The following is a 23,840-nucleotide window of genomic DNA, read 5'->3' on the forward strand; positions in this document are numbered from 1 at the left end:
TATTAAGTATCTTAATTGTATTGTAAAAAGAAGTAAAGATAATATTGAAAATTGTATAATAATAAATAAAACAATATGTGTAACATGTTGATGAAGTAACAATTAACGAATATTTTAATCATTAATATGAAGTTAGGGTACATAAAATTTTATGCAAATGCATCTTTAAGGCAAAACCTTTGTAAAGTATGCATTAATTAATAAAAGGATTGCATAATAATCTCTTATACTTTTGACTATTTTTGAGATATGTATGGACATGACGTGTTTCCATATAAGGTGTTGAAAAATCTACAAAATGGATAACCATTAAGTAAATAATGACGTTAAATAAAAGTAAAATAATATAAATTAAAAATTAAAATTTCTTATAATTTTAAATATAAAATCTTAAATAAAAAAAATAAATTAGTATATCTGAAAATACAAAAGATGAAAATTAGAAGTATTCTAAAAAAGCACGTTTAAAAAACATTGTGTTTGTTTCTGATATCTAATTTTCATCTTATGCAGGTGTGTGTTGGATAGAAGAAAGAGTTTGACCTTTAAGAAGTAACAGCAGAAACAGAAAAAGAGACAGAAAGAAAAGATGAGTTTGAGAGAGGAAAATGAAGAGGGAAGGGATCTGAAGAAGCCATTTCTTCACACAGGAAGTTGGTATCGTATGAGTGGGAGACAATCCAGTGTGTTTGGTTCCACACAGGCCATTCGTGATTCCTCCATCTCAGTCATTGCTTGTGTTCTGATCGTTGCTTTGGGTCCTCTTCAGTTTGGTTTCACTGTAAGAATCTATTTTTCTTGCAAAACCAATGGCATAAACAAAAGGGTAACTCACAAAACATGATCTTGATCATTTTCTGACAGGCAGGTTATACCTCACCTACCCAAGCTGCTATAATCACTGATCTAGGCCTCTCGGTCTCCGAGGTATTCGTGAATGGGAATTTGAGAATGATCAAGTGTTGAATTGTTTGATCATGGTTCCTTATTTTTGTGTTTCACAACTTCACTTTGTGTTCGTTGGGCAGTTTTCTTTGTTTGGTTCTTTGTCCAATGTCGGTGCCATGGTTGGAGCAATAGCTAGTGGTCAGATTGCGGAGTATATAGGGCGTAAAGGGGTACCCTTTTATTTACTTTCTCCTTTTTCTTGTGTAAAAGTGTGAGCTTTTGCTTCAATTTCAGTTTCTTGTCTGTAATTGCAGTCTTTGATGATTGCATCCATTCCGAATATTATTGGTTGGCTCGCTATCTCTTTTGCAAATGTAAGCTTGAATCATTGTAATATTTTATTTACCTAGAATCACATTAGTTATGTTTCAATGTGAATCCAAACACGCAATTGTTCAGTAAATAAATTGGTCTTGAGCTTGAACTTGAGCCTGCCTTGTTGACATGTTCTTCATTTTTCAGGATTCCTCTTTTCTTTATATGGGAAGATTGTTGGAAGGGTTTGGAGTAGGGATAATATCTTACACGGTAATTATAAAATGTTTTTCATTATGCCAATGTGGGATTAAGTTATGTATGGCACAATTATTAAGTGTTCAAACTTCAAATTCACAGGTGCCGGTGTATATAGCTGAGATATCACCGCCAAACTTGAGGGGTGGTTTGGTTGCAGTTCACCAGGTTGGCTGATGTGATATAATGACAAATAGTTAACATTTCTTAGATTAGTGATCCTTATTGTTTCTTTTCTGCGTAGCTCTCTGTCACCCTTGGAATTATGGTGGCGTATCTGCTGGGGATTTTTGTTGAATGGAGAATCCTTGCAATTTTAGGTAATAACCTCTGAGACTTGGCTAAGTGGGAAATTACCCTCTGTCTTCGAATGAATTTATGGTTCTTGTTATCAGATGTCATAAAATAACTAAATTTGGAGACTTTGTGAAGATGAATGTGATCCTTAACTCAAATTTTAAGTTGGATTCAGATTGTATCCTATGACTATTATTGGGCCCATGTTTTTCTATGCTCTAGATGTCTATTACTAGGCTTGAATGGGTTTTGGTACTGGGCTTATGCATATGCATTTGCCCATGCTGTGTATGAGGGGAGTGTTTAGGCGTCCAGATTCTCAACTGGGCTTTTTGGTAATGTCTCTGCTGAGTATTAAAAATACACTGATGTTGGTATATTATAATTCTTTTTAATAGGTTTTAAAACATCAAAATAAGTTCAATCAGTATATTTTGAAGGCATAGTAGATAGACAAACACCAAAAATACAACAGAGAATCTAAATTCGTGTTTGAGATCCCTAAATTGACTAGAGATATGATCAATGTAGTCCTTATGATAAAGTTTGAGTAATTCTCATCTTAGAAGACAGTTTTGTGAAGTTGAATTACATCTTGATCCCAAATTCTAAGATCATTCAATTCAGGTTTGATTATATCACAATCAGAACATGTCTTATATATTTATTCTAAGCTTGGAGTGTTGAGAAGGTTTAACCCCATTCACTGTTTCAGATTAACTAAAGAAAGACATTATTTAAGCATAAATTACTCCTCTATGTTCTTACTCTTGCAGGAATTTTACCATGTACAATATTGATACCTGGCCTATTTTTCATTCCTGAATCTCCTAGATGGCTGGTAAGTGTTGCGAATCAGTATTCATAAGTGTCATCAATACGGCTGTTAAAACAATATTTGAATTGAACTAAATTAACACTGAATTGAATCAAAGTGTATGAAAGAACTGAACTGTTTAAAAAAACTGTATTGAATTGTCATATAAATTTGGCTTTCAAAAATTGAATTGCTCCCAAATAGGACTATTTGAACTATAACTTATGAGATGAATAAATCTAATTTAAAATAGGATGAAGTCCATTGGTAATAACAGGCAACTCAAGCAAATAGAAAACAATTTAGAGTAGTTAAATTTCATTGGTTCACTCAAACTACGATACAGTTCAATTCAGTTCGTCTAAAACCAGTATACAATTTAGTTCAGTTCGCTTTAATCACTTTTAAAAATTAGTTTAGTTTTATAATAATTTAGTTTAATTCATGCATTTGGTCTTCCCCTAGTCATCAAATTTGCCTTGATAGTAATCAAATTTGTGTTGATAGTTTATTCAAAGTGTGGTTGCTTTACTGAACATAGGCAAAAATGGGAATGACAGAAGAATTTGAAACTTCCTTGCAAGTACTCCGAGGCTTTGACACTGATATTTCTGCTGAAGTGAATGAAATTAAGGTAATAAGCATTCACCAGTTTTATTCCAATGTATGACCCTCATATTTCCTATATTTTTATTGCCATTTAATGTATCCTAAAATTGACAATTTGTGTGGAGTCATGTTATTCAGAGGGCTGTTGCTTCAAGCAACAGAAGAACAACAATTCGATTTGCAGATCTCAAACAAAGAAGATATTGGCTGCCTTTAATGGTATTTCAAAAATCTATCTTCCTTATGGAGTTGGGTTGCATAACAAATTAACATTGACCATTAGAGTCTAACTAATCTTGCAGATTGGCATTGGACTACTTATGTTGCAACAGCTTTCTGGAATTAATGGTGTTCTTTTTTATTCCAGTACCATCTTTCGAAGTGCTGGTATGCTATGCTGATTTCTTATAATAGTCTGAAGTACTGTATCAGGAGTAATATAAGTTTATATCTCATGTTTGTATGACTTTCAATAACACTACTTTCTGTCCAAACCCATGAACTAAAATCATTGAAGTGATGAATTCAAATTTTTGAAAAATATTTAATGAAGCCTACAGTTGGTCAATTGTATGACAATGAATAATCACCTTAATATAAGAACTTTCTTTTATGGAATGGGGTTATGACAAAAACTTATTTCTCCTGATTATTTCTTGGAATATTCTCATGCTATTACATACGCAGTTATCCTTTATTCTCATCATTTCAACACACATTAAACAGGAATTAGTTCAAGTGATTCAGCAACATTAGGAGTTGGTGCTGTTCAGGTTCAGCTGAAATGAAATTTTTAATATCCTTTTTCCTGTCCACTATTCTCAATTCATTACCTGATAAATATTTAAATGTCACCCAGGTTCTTGCCACCAGTTTAACTTTGTGGTTGGCCGACAAATCTGGCCGTCGTCTTCTACTTATTGTGGGTCTAAACTTTTCTATCATGTTTGTTTAATGTGACTATCTGTTTGGAGGATTAGAATAAAAATGGTCAAATTTTCCATTGCATTGCAGGTCTCTGCAACTGGAATGACTTTTAGTCTCTTGCTTGTTGCAATCTCATTCTATGTAAAGGTAATAATATTTTATTTTGCTGCTAGCTACACATCATGAACTGTTTTATTAAAAGTATGTACGTGTCTGAAATTTGCCACCTGTTATTTATATATTTTCTGAAATTTTCTCCCAGGATATTGTATCAGAAACTTCTTCCTTGTATGGGATGTTGAGCACCTTGTCAGTGGTTGGAGTTATGGTATGTGAATACATGTAAATTCATTATTCAAATAATGTTTTTGATTGCTTGTTTGTTATCTGACTGTTGAGTTTTAAATTTCCAATTCTTTCAGGCCATGGTTATTGCATTCTCTCTGGGAATGGGAGCTATGCCATGGATTATAATTTCTGAGGTACGTTTCTGTCGTTTTACATTTTAGGCTTTTATTTCATAACTAAAGGAATATGCTGCAACTATGAACGATCAGCATTATACTTCTGAAATGGAGAATTGCATGATTGCTTTTGCTTGTAACATAAATTGTTGAAATAAAATTAGTAGTGTGCTTTACTGGTTGCATTTGAAGTCACTGTCAAAGTTAATTTGTTCAATAAATCATATCACAGATTCTTCCATTAAACATCAAAGGCTTAGCGGGGAGTGTTGCAACACTTGCCAATTGGTTAATTTCTTGGCTGGTTACACTAACAGCTAATATGCTCTTGGATTGGAGTTCTGGAGGTTTGTATGCATTGCCTATATTTTCCTCTGAAAATTTGTCATTTGTTAACCTGAAGCCACCTTTGTTCTTCTCAGGTACCTTCACCATATATGCATTAGTATGTGCCTTCACTGTAGGATTTGTTACCATTTGGGTCCCTGAGACCAAGGGAAGATCCATTGAAGAAATCCAAATGTCTTTCAGATGAAGTTTCTCCTCTAGCAGTTTTCTTTCCCCTTCTTCACAAGTTGATTTCAGAGTTTCTCATTTCAAGGGATTTGACATTATCGTGTTATTCATTTGATTCCATCCCTTGAAATTGGGAATCCTCTCGCAAGTTCTTGGAGGTTTTTGTGTGAATTGGCTCCTTCCTTAGACATTCAATTAGACTAGTCCATCCTGTATGCACCCTGTAATTGTTCCTTATTAATTATTCATTATGTTCTTTTGGTTTGTGGAAAATGTAAGCCAAATTAGTATAACTATTTATGGCCCCTTTGCAATTGTGTTGCTATTCATTATAAATGTCAACTTATTAGCAGTTTCAGTTCAATTATTTTCATCTACCAAGATCACAGATTGCCAAAGGAATTGATTATTGTTTTTAAAAATGGAGCTGCAGACACTAGTTAGCCACAGTTCTGGTGAAGCTCAAAACCTGACAGATTATAAGCAGGGAAATTGTTAATTGTAGTATTTACATGGATTTCCATGTAATTCATGCATACATACATATATCATGTATATATACATACATGTATCATATATATAAATATAAATAATGCAAAAAAGAATCTTTTCAGTACTTTCTTGTGTCATGACTAGTTTTGGGTTGTGATTTTTGGGTGGTTGTGACGAGTGAAAAAGGAAAATGCTGATGGACCACCAACCCATGCTATTCTACACGTACAATTTGGTAGGATGGAGATAGCAAGAAAGGAAGAGAATGAAATTCTACACGTACAATTTGGTAAGATAGATAGCAAGAAAGGAAAGGAATGGGAGAGAAATAGAAACGTACACTCTCTTTTGTAGGACAGAGACAGCTATAATAGAAAAGAAATAGGAAGAATGTATAAATTTGTGATTGTTTTATAAATGATAAATAACAGAAAGGCTTCTATTACGTAGTAAACCTCCTTTCTACTGTAGTGAATCTTACTTTCCTTTTTCATTGCTCCATGTTGCCTTCACACTCTAGCACATACAATACTACTCTTGATGCTCAATGACTGATCAAGCAATCAATATTTCTTTTGTAATGGATACAATTTATTAGAAATAAATAAAACTTATTAAAAAAATACAAAAATCACCAATGAAACTTGTTAAAAAAAGAATGAGAGCCATCAAATTCACAAGCTGTGTTCTCAACAAACTTTGACAATATGTTTAAAGAAATTATTTTGAAGTATGTTTCAATATATTTTTTTATTGATGATTGTGGCAAGTACAATCACAACGTGTATGTCCTTCATTTATGGGTTCAGCAAGTAAAAAATAAAACAAATGGGCTTTGAGCATGGGTTTGGTATACAATTGTTTCAACAATCAACAGGATCGAAAAAGAAAGAAGACGCTACAATAGTTAAATGTGATTGGGATGTGTGTTTACATTGCTTTCAGCTAGAGTTCACGTGAAATGTACGTCACAGTTGCTTAATGCGTAGTCAAAGACGAGAACTAGAAATACGAGTTGCAACTTCTTTTAAAGGACATGCAACGTACCCTCAAACGAGGATCACCACGTCCTTCTCACAACGTAAATCTCATCCTCATTTCCAATGACTATGCTTCTTTTCACTCAATATTCCATTGGTATGCCAAAATGCTAGTTCCTATAGTTTTTGGGGCAGTGCATGCTCCACTTGGCTGCTGAAAATTAATTGAAAGTTTGAATAAACTATATAGATAGAGACCAACTTTCAAAAGAAATTGTGTACTTCATCAAAGAAATTGATCAAAGATCAAGCATTTTGTTCAGTTTACAAAAAATACTCTTATATAATGGAGGCTTATGTAACATATAACTATACTGCTACTTTGATGTTAATATGATATTTAAGCACTTAAATCTGTGTGGCAAAGACAAACTGATTTGGCCAAAATGTTTCAGAAAATTGCAGATGAAAGTGCAATATTGAATGCAAGAAAATTCTAAAGAACTGAACAAGAAATTACCAGCATTGCTGCACATTTTTAGGATTGGAAAACCCTTCAAGAAACCAGGTACGAGACATCTTTTACAAGATTATCATGCACTTGCAGAAATGATCCAGCGAGAACCACGACGTTTGAAGGCTAAGAAATTTAAGAAAAGAATATATACATACCTACAAACATACATATATACATACATACATACATACATATATATATATATATATATATATATATATATACACGTGTGTATGTATATATTTCTTTAGATATAAAGAGCATCAACAGGAATAAAAAAATTCAGGTATTCCCATATAATAATTACTCCAGATACATGAATTTGACCAAATGGAAAATCCACAATCATCAAACACAAAAGAGGCAGTGAAATACACTATGAAATCTACAACATAGATAGACAGTGGATCTGGAAACTAATGAAGGGTACCCTGAATTCAATTGTAACAACCAGAGTATGTAACTGAACTGAACTATGTGACAATTTCCACAGGATACTTATCGATGCAATCTTCCCATGGTCCATTAGGAGAAGGCTTAATATTTCTCAATGCCTGCCAAACAGCACTGTTACATTTGAAACCACTTCCAAATGCAATTTGCCAAACCCTGTTGCCCTTCCTCACCCTCCCTTTGGCTTCAATGTAAGCCAACTCATACCAAATGGAGCTAGAGGAAGTGTTCCCAAATCGGTGCAGGGTCATCCTAGAAGCCTCCACATGCTCAGGACGCAGCTGCAGGTTCTTCTCCAGCTCATCAATCACAGCCCTGCCTCCAGCATGTATGCAAAAGTGATCAAAAGCAAGCTTGAAATCCGGTATGTAAGGCTTCACATCAGCCTTGAATAACTTCTTCATCAGCAAAGTCACAAAAAACAGAAGCTGCTCACTAATTGGTAGCACCAAAGGACCGAGTGTGGTGATGTTGGTTTTCAATGCTCCACCAGCAATTGCCATCAAATCCTTTGACAAAGAAACTCCAGTCTTGCCAGCATCATCCTGCTCCTGGTAAACACACCGGAACGCCTTGTCATCGGCACCGCGATGAGTTCTCACAACATGGACAAGCCGGTACTTCGCCCGCCTCCGATCGGCCAGCTTGTTCGACAGCAGCAGTGCGGAGCAGCCCACCCGGAAGAGGCAATTGGGGATGAGCATGGACTTCTTGTTCCCAAAGTACCAATTCTGAGTAATGTTCTCAGTGCTAACAACCACCGCATAAGTGTTCCTATGAATCTGCAAAAGGTCCTTTGCAAGATCAACCGCAATAACCCCAGCACTGCACCCCATCCCTCCCAAATTAAAGCTCCTAATGTTCCCTCTCAATTTGTACTTATTAACAATCATCGCCGAGAGCGAGGGCGTAGGGTTAAACAAGCTACAATTCACAATAAGAATACCAATATCCTTAGGCTTAAGGCTGGTGTTTTGGAAGAGATTATCCAAGGCACCAAACATGACTTGTTCCGCCTCCGCTCTGGCCGCAGCCATCGACGGCTGCGGCGGAATAGAGTGCATGGCCTCGGGGACGTAGGTCTCCTCCCCGAGCCCAGAGCGTTCCAGGATCTTGCGCTGGAAATCCAGGGACGACTCCTCGAAGTCTCCCGTGAGGCGGGAGTGGTCCATGAAACTCCGGAAGGGCGCTTTGAGGTGGTCGGCGGGGCGGAAGCAGGCAGAGTCTACAAGATAGACAGCGCGTGGGCGCGTGACGGCGTAAAGCGTGAGGCCGAAGACGAGGACGCCGGAGCAGGTAAGGATGGTGAGGAGGTTGTACTGGAGGTGGAGCCAGAGGTGGTGGAGGTCGGTGGTCTGGGAGACCTGGATTAGCGTGATGAGGATCAAAGGAACTAGAAATAGGGTTAAGAGGTTGGAGATCAAGTAGTGGTAACCTAATTTCACGTACTTGAGATTCACGCTCTGAAGGAAATCTGGGAGCGCCATTCGGCTCTGCTGCTGGATCTGAACTCCCACTGCGGAGTCGCCGGCGCCAGCTCCTCCTCCTTCTCCTCCTCCGGTGGTCATCGGAATGTGAATGTGGATGCGGTGTGAGTGAATGAAGTAATGAAGAAATGAAGAGACGAAGAAATGAAGGAACGTTGGTTTGTGTTGTTTGTTATATATATGGATAGTGTGGTGAGTCGAAAGAGGGTTACGTTGTAATGTTATGCGTTGGGAAGGTTCGGAGTTTAGAGTGTTGGGAAAACGGTTATTTCAGTGTTCCGTACACTGAGCACCAACACCTGGGACTGGGACTCAACACAAGGAGAGAGCTACCAATGTGCACCTCTGCTGCTGCTGAACGCAATTCATCTCTTCTTTCTCACACCTTTAAATAAAAGACAAAACTTTCATACATTATTATTCTATGTCCCGTCTATTCGCTTCATATTTCAATCTCAATATTATAACGTTCATTAATTTAGACAACTCGTTAAACAAACCTCACTGTTATTTTTTATTTTTTACTATTATTATTTTGTTTTTTAAATTATATTTTAACTTTATTAATGGTGGCAAATTCATATTATATTTTGAGTAAAAAATTTACGCTCCATGATGATTGGTTCCTTCTTAATATAATTTTCTCCTATGGAAGATGGATGTTATTTGTGTAAAAAGAACAAAAATATGTCAGAGACACGTTTTTAACACTCATTACTATTGATTAGTGATACAATTTCAGAAAATGCAGAAATGTTGGCTTAGAGACTGGTTGGTAGCGGGCATTAACATGTGGAAAAACACATGCTTTTGCTAAGAAACTAAACTCCTCATTTTAACCCTTCAAGTAATTCACTTTGATCAATTATTTGAATTGAATAATCAAATAAGTTGTTTTCCTGTGACCTAATTTTTATAAATTTAAGTAATTATGTGCAATCAGCATCTATTAAACTTAACATGCAAAAATAGCATTATATTCTAAATTAGTTTATTACCAGAATTGTGCAATGACAATCAATTTAATAGGTTAATACAAAGCAAGTTTCAAATTTTGTATGTCAATGACAGGGATACTACAGTTAACTTGTCCATATACTTTACATTTTATCAAATTAATTTACATAACCACTAAAACATTTTTTCACTCTATTTCTAATTTTACTATACTAATTAACTAAACATTCAAGTTTTTTTTTTACTTTTCCGTTCTTCTTTTTCTCACCACAAATAATGAAATCAGAGGTAAATAATATGTAGGCTAATTAATGATAAGTCAGAGGCAAAATGATTAGTATGTCATAGGAACTCAACTGAGCCAACCCTATATATTTAAATCAGTGGTCAAAAAATGTGTATGACAATTAATGACCGAGTCAGAGACAACCTGATTATTATGTCATATAATTCCACTGAGCCAACCCTGATTTTTATTATTAAAGAAAGGCGATGATAAAAAAACACTTCACTTTCCAATACAAACTCACAAAAATCAATGATATGACATTTTAAAAAAAATAAGAAATAGATAGAGATGAATCGAATATAAAAGGATAATATTTTTTTAAGTATTAGAGGGTGTAAGAAAATTGAAGAGCGTAGAAATAAATTTTGAAATTGAAAGCATTGGATGGGATGATGGGAGGGCGTTAAACCCTGACCAGCAGAAATGGGTGATTCAAATCAAATGGCCAAACGAGAAAAATTAAATTCTTGATTCAAAGGACAAATTGATTTTTTCAATCCATTGGATGGCAAGTTATCGACGTTACGTCATTCATGTCATTTTCAATAAGTATTATCTGATTAATGCATGCACCACACCTTTTTTGGGGATATCTATTTTTACTGAAAAATGGTATTTGCACATTCGTTTAGGTTCATAAAACTCTTCACAGGCTAGGTTTTTCTGAACTACTCGAAACATTTATGAGAAATTAATTAAACTAATTGTTATAAGTTTTGTCCCTTCAATTTCTAATATTCTATTTATTTTTCTATTTTTAAATCATTTTAATAAGCCGTCAACTTTGTATGTGCCTATTTATATTGATTAAATCACAACTAACAAGGACTATCACAAATATAATATTAGGATTCAATAGATACATAATTACAAAATTAAACATGTGCACAATTGAATACAATATTATATAAACAATAATAGTAACATAATTATTTTATACATACACGACCTAATAATAGTTATACTGAATATATCATGATATATATTTGTTGGTGTAATTCAGATTATTGAGATTAGTTATATACAATTAATATATAAATATTTACACAAATAAATATATTTAAAATATTTTTTAATCATGTTAGGTTAATGAAGTATATTAAGCCTAGTTGAGTTGCATTATTCAACAAATTTATTGGACTAAATATGTATATAAGTCTTTCTAGTTTTGAAAGTTTAATTATCGTGTGAAAGGTGTTGTTGTGATTATGACTGACCCTCTAGTCGAGTTGTGGCCGACTTTTAAGGTTTTGTAAGTAGGTTGGTCATTAAGTCAAGTTGTAAGAGGTTGTCTTTGACCATGGACGTTATTTTGTGCACTTTGAATTATTGACTTGAGCAGGATTTGATGCTACTTATCAAGCTTAGTGTTTCCAACTTAGGTAAGTTTTGTTATATGTTATCAACATAAGCAGACTTTGTTCTATGTTGTCAGTTTTGGTAGACTTTTCTCTGTGTTGTCATTGTCGACCTAGGCAAGCTTGGTTTTGTGTTGCCAACTTATGAAGACTTCGTTATGTGTTGTCAACTTATGAAGACTTAGTTTTGTGTTGTCGGCTTAGGCAGACTATTAATAACTTTATAGGTAACTACAAGGCATGAATGAAAAGTTTCTTTTGAAACCTTGTGATGATTGTGTCGCTCTGCAAAGCATCTTGTCGCATTAAATGTATCATGTGTTTGGCAGCTCTTTCCCTCAAGTTATCTATATGTTATTTGGCTTTTCTGTGAATAGGGAATCAAAGAAAGGTTCGGATTCGAGAACACATATCAAGGAATGCATGATCACTGATAGAGTAAGGTCCAGAATCGTGGTTGTTCCAACGATGAACCTTTCTATGAAGTGTTTGAGGGTCTTGTTTTCCCCTTACTCTATGTATTCCAGGCAATCAATGTGGTAGGCACCATTTTGCCATTCACAAGAGCTTTAAACATGGCAATTAACATGTCAATAGAGTCCACCGAGTATGGGGACAACATATAATATCAGTCTAAAGTTGATTCGTCCAAGGTGGTAGGTAACAACTTACAAAAAACACTTTTATCCTGAGTGTGATTACTAACCTAGATCAAATAAGCTTTCAAATGGGAGGTCAGGTCTATTGTTCCATGGTACTTGCAGATATTAATGAGAATCCCCTTTAGGATGTTGGCCCAGGCTACATCTGTTGTGAAAAGATGAAAATTCTTAACGTTAGGTGGCCATTTGAAGTTGATCTTATCTTATATATTTTGAGGGTGTACCTAGGAAGTCTGACATTTTTCCCGATTTACCCACCAATTGGGATGTCCAGTAGAATTTTGAGACTTCCTTGACTCCCCATCTTGGCAAGGGCTGCGATGCCTTCGTTTATCGTTATTTTGCTTTGATTAGTAGGATCGACTGCAAGTCTCTCCAATTTTGTATCAGGTTTACTTACTTCAATCTCTTTGAGGATATGTGCCAAGTTGACTGGGCACGACTTTCACGAGAATCCCGCTGAGATGGTGGCTACATGAGCCTTCCTCTTAAAGGTTTTCCTTATGTGTAAAGGTCCAACCTTTTCCGTAATGCCCTCATTGTGGGACCTCCCTACTAGTCAACGAGTGTCAATAGAAGGGTCCTTTATCAAGGATGTGGAGGGGACTTCCCATTTTCCAGGCCGATTAGCTTCTAGTTCAGCACTTAGAAGTCCACCTAATGTTGAGCGAGTAAGGCTTCAAGCTCAAAGTCGTAGCATTTGTGTTGCTCCTTATTTTGCTAGATTAGCGCCTACATTTGATTTTGAAGGGCTGCCACTGGGTTAGACTCCATTTCGTGAGATAATTGGGCTTAGCTATGGGTGGTGACCATAAAAAAGCAAGTTCGGGACAAAGTTTTACTAGGGCCTACGGTGGATACCAAATGTTCTTATCAAGATCTAGTGTTGTATATATGATAATTAATGAAATAATATCAATAATGTGACACCTTACCTGATTCACGATGGACGTCAATGTTAGGATCTCAAGTTTGCCAAGTAATATCGTTAGAGTCAATCACTTGTCATTTAATTGTCTACTTTGAAACATGTGCTCTATCAGGATTTTGTCCTTAAAAGACGTCTCAAAGGATGAAAAGAGTATGTAAATTATCTTTGGCCTCGACTCCTAAACGATGTGAGACTATTAGACGTGGTAGGAACATAAGATCCTAGTCAAGGTATAAGAGAAATGATTGTTCATCCCCAATAGATAGCATAAGAGACTCATGGTTTATAGATAGCATAAGAGACTCATGGTTTGTGTTAGAACCTTGTTATCGTGAAAATTATTGGATGTAGTAGGAACATAAGTTCTCTTAAGTTGAAATCTAAGGAGAATGATTGTTCATCTCCAGTGGAGGACTAAGAGACCGATGATTTGTCTTAGAACCTCGTTATCAACCCACAGTGAACGTCAATATTTCAATCTCAAATATGTCAAGTGATATAGTTAAGATCAATTACTCCTCATTCGAGATATTGTCAATTTTAAAGTTTATACTCTGTCACAATTTTGTCGTTAAAAGATATTTTCAAAAATGGAATGAAGACAATATTTAAAGTGTCTTTAGTCTCAATTTCCTAAATGATGTGAGAGTAATAAATGTCATAAAAACATATTTTAATTTGATAAGGACTGAAAATAAATTACTGACTAAAAAGCAAGGATATTTTACAAGTGCAGGAAATAAAATACAGGTCACCTCATTAAATTACGGAGGATTCCTGACAACGAACAAGCCATGCTTTACAAGTCAGTCCAGGGGAAAGCCAACAACTGGCGGCAATGTTGGCAATACCTTCATAATTCAAATGCATAAAGAAACAATGTAAAATGATTAAAAAGGGATCGTGATTAATATACAGAACCCAAAATCAAAGATTTGGGTTATTTACATGCCGTCAGTGGATCTTTAAATACATAAGTTATTCTTGAATTTTCTATAATTAAATCATGCTTTGCATTTTCACAGTAAATGACATAAGATAAGCCACTAACAACTTCGCAGCCAAAAGTGTCCATGAAGAAAAATATTACAGCAGACGTCACCCTTAATTTCAGAATGAAATTTTCAACAACCCGGGACACCATGTTTTCACTATGTATTAGAATCTGAATAAATTCAACGTCAAAATGCGATTATTATTCTAAGGAAACAATGCATAGTCATCATACAGACATGTTGCTGATAAAAGATGGGCCAATCGATTAACTTGGATCAGAATACCCAATAAAAGTTCAGACATAGCTGCCACACCGTACATCCCAGCTTACACATAACTAACACCAGAAAAGACAGAACTGAGTTTAGAGAAAATGTTACGATTAAAGGTTAAGATTCACAGTTTAAGCTATTACTTAGCCCCTGACAATCTTACAAGGTGGAAGGGTAGGAAAAGTAAGCTACAGAGCCTCCTTCAACAGTTTTTCGGTCAGACTTTTGGGGAGTCCCATCACACTGTCGGTTGTTCCCACCTGCAAATATACAATCATTTAGGATTCATTTACGGTCGATAGGAACTAGAAAGTAAAATGCCAGCAATCGTGTCCCAACAGGAAATCAGCTAGCCACATCACCAGCATTAGACTTCCGCATGCCATCAGTAGTAGTATACATATACCAATTAACTTAAACTGCTAATTTAGGTAAACATGGAAGTTTTCACCAAGATTTGAGGATAATCAGCATGCAAATTCATCCGTGCAGTCAATCCCAGCTAGTGGGAAAACCATTGGTCGTTGTCATTGTTGTAGTTTTGCTTTAGTTTGAGCAGTAAGGAAATTCTAAACAAAACTAGATATGGTCTACAGATTTCTAAATCGGTTTTCTAGCTTTTGGTCAAGTCCAAACACAAATCTCTAACCAGCGAAACATAAGTGAATTACAGATTCTCTTTTCGTGACAATAAATGAATAGTTCTAAGTGGTGAACATTGAATAATGGAATGCTGCCACTTCATACTGAAGAACAGCTAAACGTAACTAATAGACCAGACCAGATATACGATGGCAATATCTATAAACTAAACTAGACAGGGACATGAGTCTGACTTGTCCTTGTCCTTGTCCCCCAAGACCAACCCAGCATGTCCACCAATCTATAGCTATTATTAAGATGCACTGATATTCCTAAGTATGAAAGAGGAGTCAACCAACCACTTCTTTGACAAATGGCAGTATTGAAGGATGCTCTATTATCAGCCCACCAGCAACATTGAGAGTAATTCCCTCGTCAACCTAAACACAATGAATAAGGATTAAAGGCAGATTAGCTACTCAGCAACAGAAGATAGCTCCGCGCTGAAGCACTGTCTGTATAAGAAACATCCACAAAAAAAAACAAATTGCAAGAAACAATGCATACCAGCTTCTCAATGATTTCATCAGGTATTTCATTGAAATATATCTGTAAAACATCACAAGACAAAATCATTTTACACAATAAACAGTAGAGAATGCACACTCATGTGACCATGAACATCACTGTGCCAAGAAACAAAAAAATGAAGGTTCAGGTCCAAGTTTGAAAAAAACAGGTTCCTCACTGGTATTGATAAAATGTCAGAATAATCAAGAATAATAAAACAAGTTTTGAAAGTGTCATGGAAAAAAATCAGCAGGAAGCATATCTTATAAGGTAGTACTTCTTTCAATGTGATTGGTAATTGTTAAAATCATTAAGCAGCACAAGTTGTACTATTGTAATCGAAACCTCATAGTTGGAGCCCAGGAAAACTTTCACATGGGGTATTCATGGTATCAATTGGATAGTCATCTGGCATACAGCAATACTTGAAAATTGTTGATAATTGATATTGTACTCTTGCCACTCAGGCTTCATAAACTAGTTGTCAATTTTTTGCACCAATTAAGAAACTGACTCAACTCATAATCCTTCTAAGGTTTTAGCAATGGACTACCAACTAATGCCATCCTTCCATGCTTCACTACTAATGACTTGTCATGGTAGCCAATCCTTAGCAAGTTTTATCCCCCAAAAAATGAAAAAAGTGTAGTGCAAAGCTCATCTTAGATTAAATTAATGTAATGTAGGTAATACAAGGCAAATGTGTATCCTAACCAAGAATTATTCAGAGCTAGTTATTTGGAAATGGATATTTTAAATACAAATAAAAGGTTAGAACCACTTTTGAGTTTTGATGTCACTGTTTTACTGGAAAATGGGGGAAACTTTTTACCTAATAATTAGCATAGTTGAGAGTAAAGATCATGAAGTAAGAATTCCCTGATTTTTTTTGGACATTTATAGGTATCACATTCGATTTTGGACTTTGGTCAGACAAAACAGGAGACCGACTAAAATAATAATCATCAAGAAAATCAAAGGTAGGGAAGAAATATACCTCCACACGATCTGAATCTCCTTTTCTAAATCCTGTTTTGAGGTTAGTAACTAGCACAGATCCCACAGTTGCAGCATGCCTTCCAGAATAATCTAAAATTGTACAAAAGTCCAGTAAATATGAATATATAGGTGTTTAGAAGTTCATAATCACATGAGAGGTGAGAGAGAAAATTATTTACTAGTTGAAAGATGGTAGGACTATAACATTAAGCAGACCTTTCAAGAATTGTCGAGCTTCTTCTTTGCTTGTTGGCTTTTCCCTAATCACACCTTCGTACACCACCACCTCCAAATCACATTTGACAATGAATGTAAGACAAAAGCAAACTTTCACTCAGAAGAAAAGAAACTTGACAGTTTCTGCTACAAACTAGTCTAGTCACCGTAAGGCCATTTATTTCAGGTAACAAGCACAAACTTGCCAATTTGAGCATTAGAGAGAATGGAACTCATTTAGGCTTTCTTACAAGGAATCAAATTGTTTGGACAGGACATATTTTAGAGGTTTAATAAACATTAAACACTAGTCTAGAACAGTCCATGAACCAAAAAGAAAAACTTTACTATTAACATTCACATGAAGCATGGGAGAGGAGGAAATTGTTTGGAAAGAAGCACACATAGCCTTACTGAATTTTTATGGAATTCACCTTCAATTTTTTTTCTTAATCATGTTTCTTATGCATGGCGATATTTGAAGATTTACAATAGTAAACTAGAAACGAAATATTCAGAAGAATATGATGTATACTTGGTCAGAGGTAATTAATAGTGTTGGCTCCGCATCCTTTAAGTAGTCATCAACAGGGAGCCTTTGAAAGATGGCTTCTGCCTAAGGAAAAGATTGAGAGCAACTAATATAAGGGCCAGAGTGTCAGCTGCACAACTATAAGAGAACAGTAGCACTAATAATTACATGACCTAACCAGGCAACAACTTCAAACAGAGGATGACAAACTTAAACCATGTTATCACTTTTTTGAAAAAATAGGAACCACTGACATGATTGTCAAAACTATGAGCCACATGATACCCAACAAATTACTCCAATTACGTATTGTTCACACTTTATTTTATAAGAGGAGTAGACAATAATACAAACACATCTTACACAAAAATAGAAGCACATGGAATCAGAACCCAAATATTAACAATATAGAGCATAAAACCTCCGCTTTTGTATTCAATTTTAACATTCCAATATTTGTTAAAATGTTAGAAAGATAGTTGCTCAATGATACTATCAAGAGTTTGGTAGTTCCCTCAAATAGTCAGATAAGAACTGAAAACAAGGAAGAAGATAAAAACTGAAGGTTCTATGGCAATTTCACTATGACAGCATTCGGCCTGGACTTAAGAAATGGGCAAGTTTTGTATTTTGCGATTTCTTCCTAAGAATGATCAAAGAAGCCGGATCTGTAATCTAAAAACTGGAGTACACTTCATCCTTAACAAACTGTATATCCTCAATAAATGGCCCAGGTGACATAGAACCGAATAACAACCAACACTTAGCTAAGGGGAACGCAACATACTGTGTCTGCTGCAATTAAAATAGTTGGTTCAACAACCCTCTCTTGATTACTGGTAGATTGCAGTTTGGATATAATGGCATTGGCCTGATACATATAATTCGCATTCATTAAAACACAGTCTTCCACAAAGAAAAGGCACCAAGACAATTCACAACAGAAAGCAGTTATTGGATATCTTTCTGAGGTGTCTCTACACTCAAGAAAAAATACAGCTCAATAGTAAACCACCATCTACAAAAAGTGTTTAGTACAGAATTAACTCATTTTATCTAACTAAAATCATAAAAGTTTAAGATTTAAATTGAGAGCACAAAAAATGGAACACAAGCACAATCCAATCCCACACAGACCTTGGCTTCGGCCAGAGCCATAACCAACTCTTCTGGAGTTTCCTTTCGGATGCTCTTCTCATCAATATCCGCAGTCTACACGAAACAGAAACCGAAGATTAGAGCTAAACCTGAAAGCACGATGAAACAAACATGAACGAACCATTAATGTGAATTGGTATCCCATTTCGGATAATATCTTGCGGCGTGCGACGGAAGACGAACCCAATATAATCTGCAATTAACCATTAGCGCGAGTTAATCAACAAGGAGAACGACTGATTACTGAAGAAACAAATGTAAGTGGAGAAAATTGAAGTGAAACCCTAGGTCGAACGCAAAGAGTACCTTGTAGGAAGAAGTGGAAGCTTCCATCGCAACCTCTCCGATGGAATCAAATGGATGGCGGGAAATTATGCAAAACGGATTAGAACTACTCAAACACGCTAACCAAATTCAAATTCTGTTTGGAATTTCGGAAATGCAAATTACAACTTTTTTTCCCTGCGCTCGTTTCTTTTTTCTAGTATGTAAGTGCTTTCTTTATAGTAATTTATAATAAATCTTAATTAAGTTTCGTTTTTAATTGACTTCTAAAAAAAATATTCATTACTTTAAATTTTTATATTTTTAATTAAATTTTTACTATTTGTTCTTTTGGTAATTGAATTATTATATTCCATCTTTTTGGTAATTTTTTGATTAAATTATTATTCATTTTTGGTAATTATTTATTTTTTACTATTCGCCAATCTTGGACACAATGTTTTGATATTCCCTTTACTTTTCTTTCTTTCAATGTTTCGGTAAATGTTCACATTAAGAAAAGTAAGATGACAATGTAAGAATTTTGTTTCCTTTATCAAAGGAAACATGTGTTATCAAAATCTAAATATTATTATGCTTTGTTTAGAGTTGGTGGCTGAAGATCAATTGTCCCTTCTTTGTCTGAAGGTTATGTTAGGATGTAAATAATATGTAATTTATTCTTTTATTCTAAAATTTAATTTATAATTTTTTTAAAAAAAATTAATTAAAGTTGATCTAATCATGGCACAAACATAAATAATTATATTTTTTAATCAGTTTTAGAGTTGATCTATTTTACTATTGTTAAGATGATTCAATTTAATGAATTATTCTTCAGTTTGTCAGATACACCTGAGTTATGTTATCGTTCTACTCAAACAATTCGATTTAATAAGTTATCATTATGGTTTGAATTTAAAGACTTATAGTATTAATCTTTGATTGACTGTCTAAACTCGTGATTTGTCACTAACTTAATTGTTGATCGTTTCATTCGTAATTGATATATGATTATACAATATAATAATAATTTTACATATTATGATAAATTTTAAATAATAAAATGAATTTTAATTATTAAAATAAAAAATGTTAATAAACTATATTGAGACCATAGTATATTATCTATTATTCATTTATTATCAATATTCAGATATTTAGTTGGTAAAACTTAATATTATTTCAAATATATATATACATATATTTGTTCAACATGAAAACGAAAATTAATGATAATCACAATCTTTTATACTTAAACGGAAAATCAAGATGATTGCATTTTATCTCATATTCTTTTAAAATTTAATTACTCTAAACATTTTTAAACTAAAAAGAAAGATAAAATTTTACATAACTAAAGTTTTGAATTGTCTGTATATTACATTATAGAAAAATACGTAATATATATTTCACTGTATAAATGGAGTATATTTAAAAGGGAATGTTCAATATAACATTCCAAAATATATAGTATAAATTATATTAAAGAGAAGTCATGTGCATGATAAAGTATTACAGTTATTTATCTAAAATATAAAGTGTTACTTTACAGTCATCAAAAACAACTATAAATTTAAAACTTTATATACATACTATAGGATACTCCAAAACTATACACAAGTGTCTACTATACTCACTACTCCGCAACATCACCTCCATCCAATGCTTGTTCTAGAGACACCTCTTCTTCCGCTGCTCACACCTAAAGGATGATCACTACAGAAGAAGAACACCAGAACATACAAAATACAAGCACACAACACGGTAAGCTAGTTTATACCAAGATTAATCATACACTAATTTAATTAGCTTCATACAATCATACTATTCATTCACATCACACAAACTCTTCACACATAACACTGATAAGTGCAAAAAAGTAGTTAATTTTCATATGGAATTTTAGCACTTATGTTTTGAATTGAGTACACTTGTATCAATTTTCCCCAATCTAAGAAAGATGAAATGTAATCACATGTTTCTGAGTTGTTGAGTAAAAGGAAATCATTTGATCCCTAGTTTGTATACATTTCAGGTAAACTAAGAGAGAAAAGCAAATCCTGCAACATTTCGCCCAAGCTAAAATGATTTCGCTTAAGCTAGACTTATCCACGAAGCCATTATCCTAAAAGTCATTCTCGCTTAAGCGAGAATATTTTAGCTTAAGCGAGAATGATTGTCTTCTCCAAGAAGTTTCTTTTCGCTTAAGCGAGAATAATTTAGCTTAAGCGAGAATTCGGGCAGTTTATATACTTACGAAGCAGAAAGAAAGAAAAAGATGGAGAGCTACGGAGAAAGGAGTACCCAAAGAGTTCTTCTTCCACTTTAGTTGTAGGATCTTCTTCTTCCTCTTAGAATGCTAATGGCTACTATGAGTGGTTGATCTCTTCTCTTGGGATTGAATGTAATCGATTCGAACTCGGATGTAATCTAGTGATATTTATATATAGCATTTCTGTTTTTATTCAACATTGGTATTTTTGTTCTGCTCTTAATGCTTAACTCTACCTGATCAATAGTTTCATGAATGTGGATTTTAGACTTGACTGGAAAGTATTTCTAAAACCCTGATTTGAGCAAGAATACTTGATATTTTGTTATGCTAGGGATAGATTTTAGTTTATCAATTGCTTATAACACTTGAATATAATGCTGGACAGTTTGTTGGATATGTGAGGAATCAATATTCAAGGAACTGATCTTATGAATTTTATATGCGAGGAATCGATATAAATGACTTTTGTGTGTTGCATCGATATTGGTAATTTCAGTTGCTATATGTTTGTATTCATCCAGATTGCAGACGAGTGAGATAGATGAATTCAATCCCAACTTCTCATATTAACCTTCGTTAAGTTATTTGTTGTTATTATTTTACTTTCACGCAACGTAGTTTTATTTATCAACATCCATCATGAATCAAATTGAACATCCTTGTATATATACTGTTTGAGATAACAATTTATCTATTTAATCGAAACTGTTCCTCGTGGGTTCGACACTCTTACTTAAAAAATCATTATACTACAGTTGACTATTGGTACGCTTGCCAAAAGTTTAACAAACACCACACTGACTTTGACTGTCCGGACTTAGAATGATTGTCGAGCTATGGCGGGTCGTGCACTCGTGGTGGCTTCTACTGCTTTGCAAAGCCATTGTCAATGAGTTTCACCCTACCACACTCACAAGGTTAGTCCGTTATCACTTACCTTGGGCCATATTGGAAGCACCCAAGACTAGGACTTCCTGCTACTCCTCACGACATGGATCCATTCTCTCTACTTGAGAATGAAAGACCATTGGAGTTTCAGGATAACTCCCAGGACTAAGTTCCTGCATTATTCTAAACTTACTTGAATCTCAACAAGAGATTACACTTTGAATCACAACACAGGGCATCACCATGTATCCTCTCCTTGAGGATCATGGAATTACGTCCATTAACCATACTTTGAACTTTACACTTTGAAATCACCAACTTACATCACTAACCAATGATATTACATAATACAACTCCAACATACTTCATATAGCACTAAATGTTTCATGTAAAACAACTTAAGATCAAAAGAAAAGTGAAATAGAACTAAACCCCTCGCACAGTGCACACATTCGCATAGCGAAACTAGAGGCTTCTCACACAGCGACACAGCTCGTTGTGCGAATCCTCAGACAGAGACCCAACCCTCTAAACCATTCACATAGCGGTTAGACTCGCTATGCGAATAAACTGCGACTTGAATCAGACCCCAGACCCCTCGCATAGCGTCCCAGCTCCCTATGCTAGAACCTCAGACAGTGGCTCATGCTTCTTAAGCACTCGCAAAGCGAAGCCCATTCGTTGTTCGAATAAAAAGAATAATAGTTTCAGACCCCAACCAGTCGCATAGCGACCTGATTCGCTATGTGAATCATCAAACAGAGAGCAACCCTCTCAATTCATTCACACAGCGCACCCATTCGCTTTGTGAATGCCTTGGCATAGAGCATCTCGCCAAGGTGACTCGCTATGCGAATCCATTCGCACAGCGAGTCTGCATAATCTGCAGAACGAAATTCTGTAGAATTATGCAACTCAACCACAACTTACCAATTCTAAACATTATTCCCAACTTCTAACACCCCTAGATTGTTGTACATACTTAATTAGACCTGACTAAGTGATTCTAAACCTTCCTAACATCAATCTAAAGTGTTTATGCACCAATTCCTACTCTAAAACATCAATTTCATCAACTTAGAGACTCAAATTCCAATTTACCACTTTGAACCTATTTTTGACCATTTTGATGACTCAAACAAGTCACATATGACTTATCTAGACTGCCCCAACAGACCCTATCAGCACTTGACCTTTAATACTCAAATTCACTACCTCACTTCCTCCAAATTGACTTTAAACAAGCACAATTCACCTCACTTCCTACCTCATCACTACCACAACAGATTACTCACATCAAATACCTCCAACATGCACAATCACAACATTTAAATTCATCCAAACCAGTTCATAATTATCACACTACAGTTTCACAGATCAACCCTTTCAATACATTCAATTCACCTCACCCTAAAATCTCAAATTTGTGACTTAATCAGTAAAATACCACCACATTCAACATATATACAGATCATCCAATAAATTAAAACAGTAGCTAGCTCCCCTTACCTCAGAGACAAACAACCCAGCTCACAGAGATACATCGACAATGCCTTGCAACGCAAGGAAACTCAACAAAAACCTACAACTCACCAATTGGTGATATAAAACAGCTCTTAGAACCTAAATCGAGCTAGAAATTGAAGGAAGAACGGCTAACCACATGCAAGACAGAAACGTTGCATGCTCACAGTCCAAGAATACACGGATAAAAGGGAAAATGACTTACCAGCTGAGAAACACGAAATTGATCGATCAAGATCGAAGCCCTCTACGTCGTGGACATCTGGGCACCTCCTGATCGTCAATCACACAACTCAATAGTGAGAGATGGTAGAGAAAAGTCAGAGAACTCTGAGGAATAGTGT

General features: G+C 35.0%; 3 protein-coding genes across 7 annotated transcripts; 1 reads left to right on the top strand and 2 right to left on the bottom strand.

Moving 5' to 3' along the window:
- Nucleotides 1–491: 491 nt before the first annotated feature.
- Nucleotides 492–5,551, top strand: LOC124843863 (sugar transporter ERD6-like 6). Its single transcript, XM_047320705.2, has 18 exons — nt 492–781; nt 865–927; nt 1,029–1,118; nt 1,203–1,262; nt 1,411–1,476; nt 1,564–1,629; nt 1,706–1,781; nt 2,535–2,599; nt 3,117–3,209; nt 3,323–3,403; nt 3,487–3,571; nt 3,911–3,957; nt 4,044–4,106; nt 4,199–4,258; nt 4,374–4,439; nt 4,534–4,593; nt 4,808–4,922; nt 4,998–5,551. The coding sequence occupies exons 1-18, from the start codon at nt 590–592 to the stop codon at nt 5,108–5,110; spliced, it is 1,461 nt and encodes a 486-aa protein (XP_047176661.1). The 5' UTR covers nt 492–589; the 3' UTR covers nt 5,111–5,551.
- A 1,798-nt stretch (nt 5,552–7,349) lies between these two features.
- Nucleotides 7,350–9,447, bottom strand: LOC148204817 (3-ketoacyl-CoA synthase 4-like). Its single transcript, XM_088098005.1, has one exon. The coding sequence runs from the start codon at nt 9,099–9,101 to the stop codon at nt 7,554–7,556; it is 1,548 nt and encodes a 515-aa protein (XP_087954131.1). The 5' UTR covers nt 9,102–9,447; the 3' UTR covers nt 7,350–7,553.
- A 4,824-nt stretch (nt 9,448–14,271) lies between these two features.
- Nucleotides 14,272–19,033, bottom strand: LOC148204818 (uncharacterized). Of its 5 annotated transcripts, XM_088098030.1 has the most exons (11): nt 18,849–19,033; nt 18,664–18,735; nt 18,522–18,596; nt 18,172–18,255; nt 17,388–17,468; nt 16,853–16,922; nt 16,635–16,726; nt 15,635–15,676; nt 15,427–15,507; nt 14,649–14,745; nt 14,272–14,550 (listed from the first exon to the last, which is right to left on the bottom strand). In XM_088098030.1, exons 1-10 carry the CDS (start codon nt 18,873–18,875, stop codon nt 14,674–14,676), a joined length of 696 nt encoding a protein of 231 aa, XP_087954156.1. In that variant the 5' UTR covers nt 18,876–19,033; the 3' UTR covers nt 14,272–14,550; nt 14,649–14,673. The 5 variants fall into 5 exon arrangements, with proteins under 5 accessions (XP_087954156.1, XP_087954151.1, XP_087954165.1 ...); XM_088098025.1 differs by having other exon boundaries at nt 14,272–14,745; XM_088098039.1 differs by lacking the exon at nt 18,172–18,255 and having other exon boundaries at nt 14,272–14,745.
- Nucleotides 19,034–23,840: the final 4,807 nt, after the last annotated feature.

The sequence above is a fragment of the Vigna umbellata genome, chromosome 1, assembly GCF_029865625.1.
Source record: "Vigna umbellata cultivar VRB3 chromosome 1, Vumbellata_1.0, whole genome shotgun sequence".
Lineage (NCBI taxonomy): Eukaryota > Viridiplantae > Streptophyta > Magnoliopsida > Fabales > Fabaceae > Vigna > Vigna umbellata.

What these genes read in the sequence shown, in the direction of transcription:
- LOC148204817 (XM_088098005.1), bottom strand. Translation starts at nt 9,101, where the DNA reads ATGACCACCGGAGGAGGAGAAGGAGGAGGAGCTGGCGCCGGCGACTCC.
- LOC124843863 (XM_047320705.2), top strand. Translation starts at nt 590, where the DNA reads ATGAGTTTGAGAGAGGAAAATGAAGAGGGAAGGGATCTGAAGAAGCCA. An exon ending in TAGGCCTCTCGGTCTCCGAG is followed by an intron (nt 928 to 1,028) that starts GTATTCGTGAAT and finishes TTCGTTGGGCAG; the next exon opens with TTTTCTTTGTTTGGTTCTTT. An exon ending in GAGAATCCTTGCAATTTTAG is followed by an intron (nt 1,782 to 2,534) that starts GTAATAACCTCT and finishes TTACTCTTGCAG; the next exon opens with GAATTTTACCATGTACAATA.
- LOC148204818 (XM_088098030.1), bottom strand. Translation starts at nt 18,875, where the DNA reads ATGGAAGCTTCCACTTCTTCCTACAAG. An exon ending in TTTTAATTGCAGCAGACACA is followed by an intron (nt 17,469 to 18,171) that starts GTATGTTGCGTT and finishes TCTTTTCCTTAG; the next exon opens with GCAGAAGCCATCTTTCAAAG. An exon ending in TATTAATTACCTCTGACCAA is followed by an intron (nt 16,923 to 17,387) that starts GTATACATCATA and finishes TGTGATTTGGAG; the next exon opens with GTGGTGGTGTACGAAGGTGT.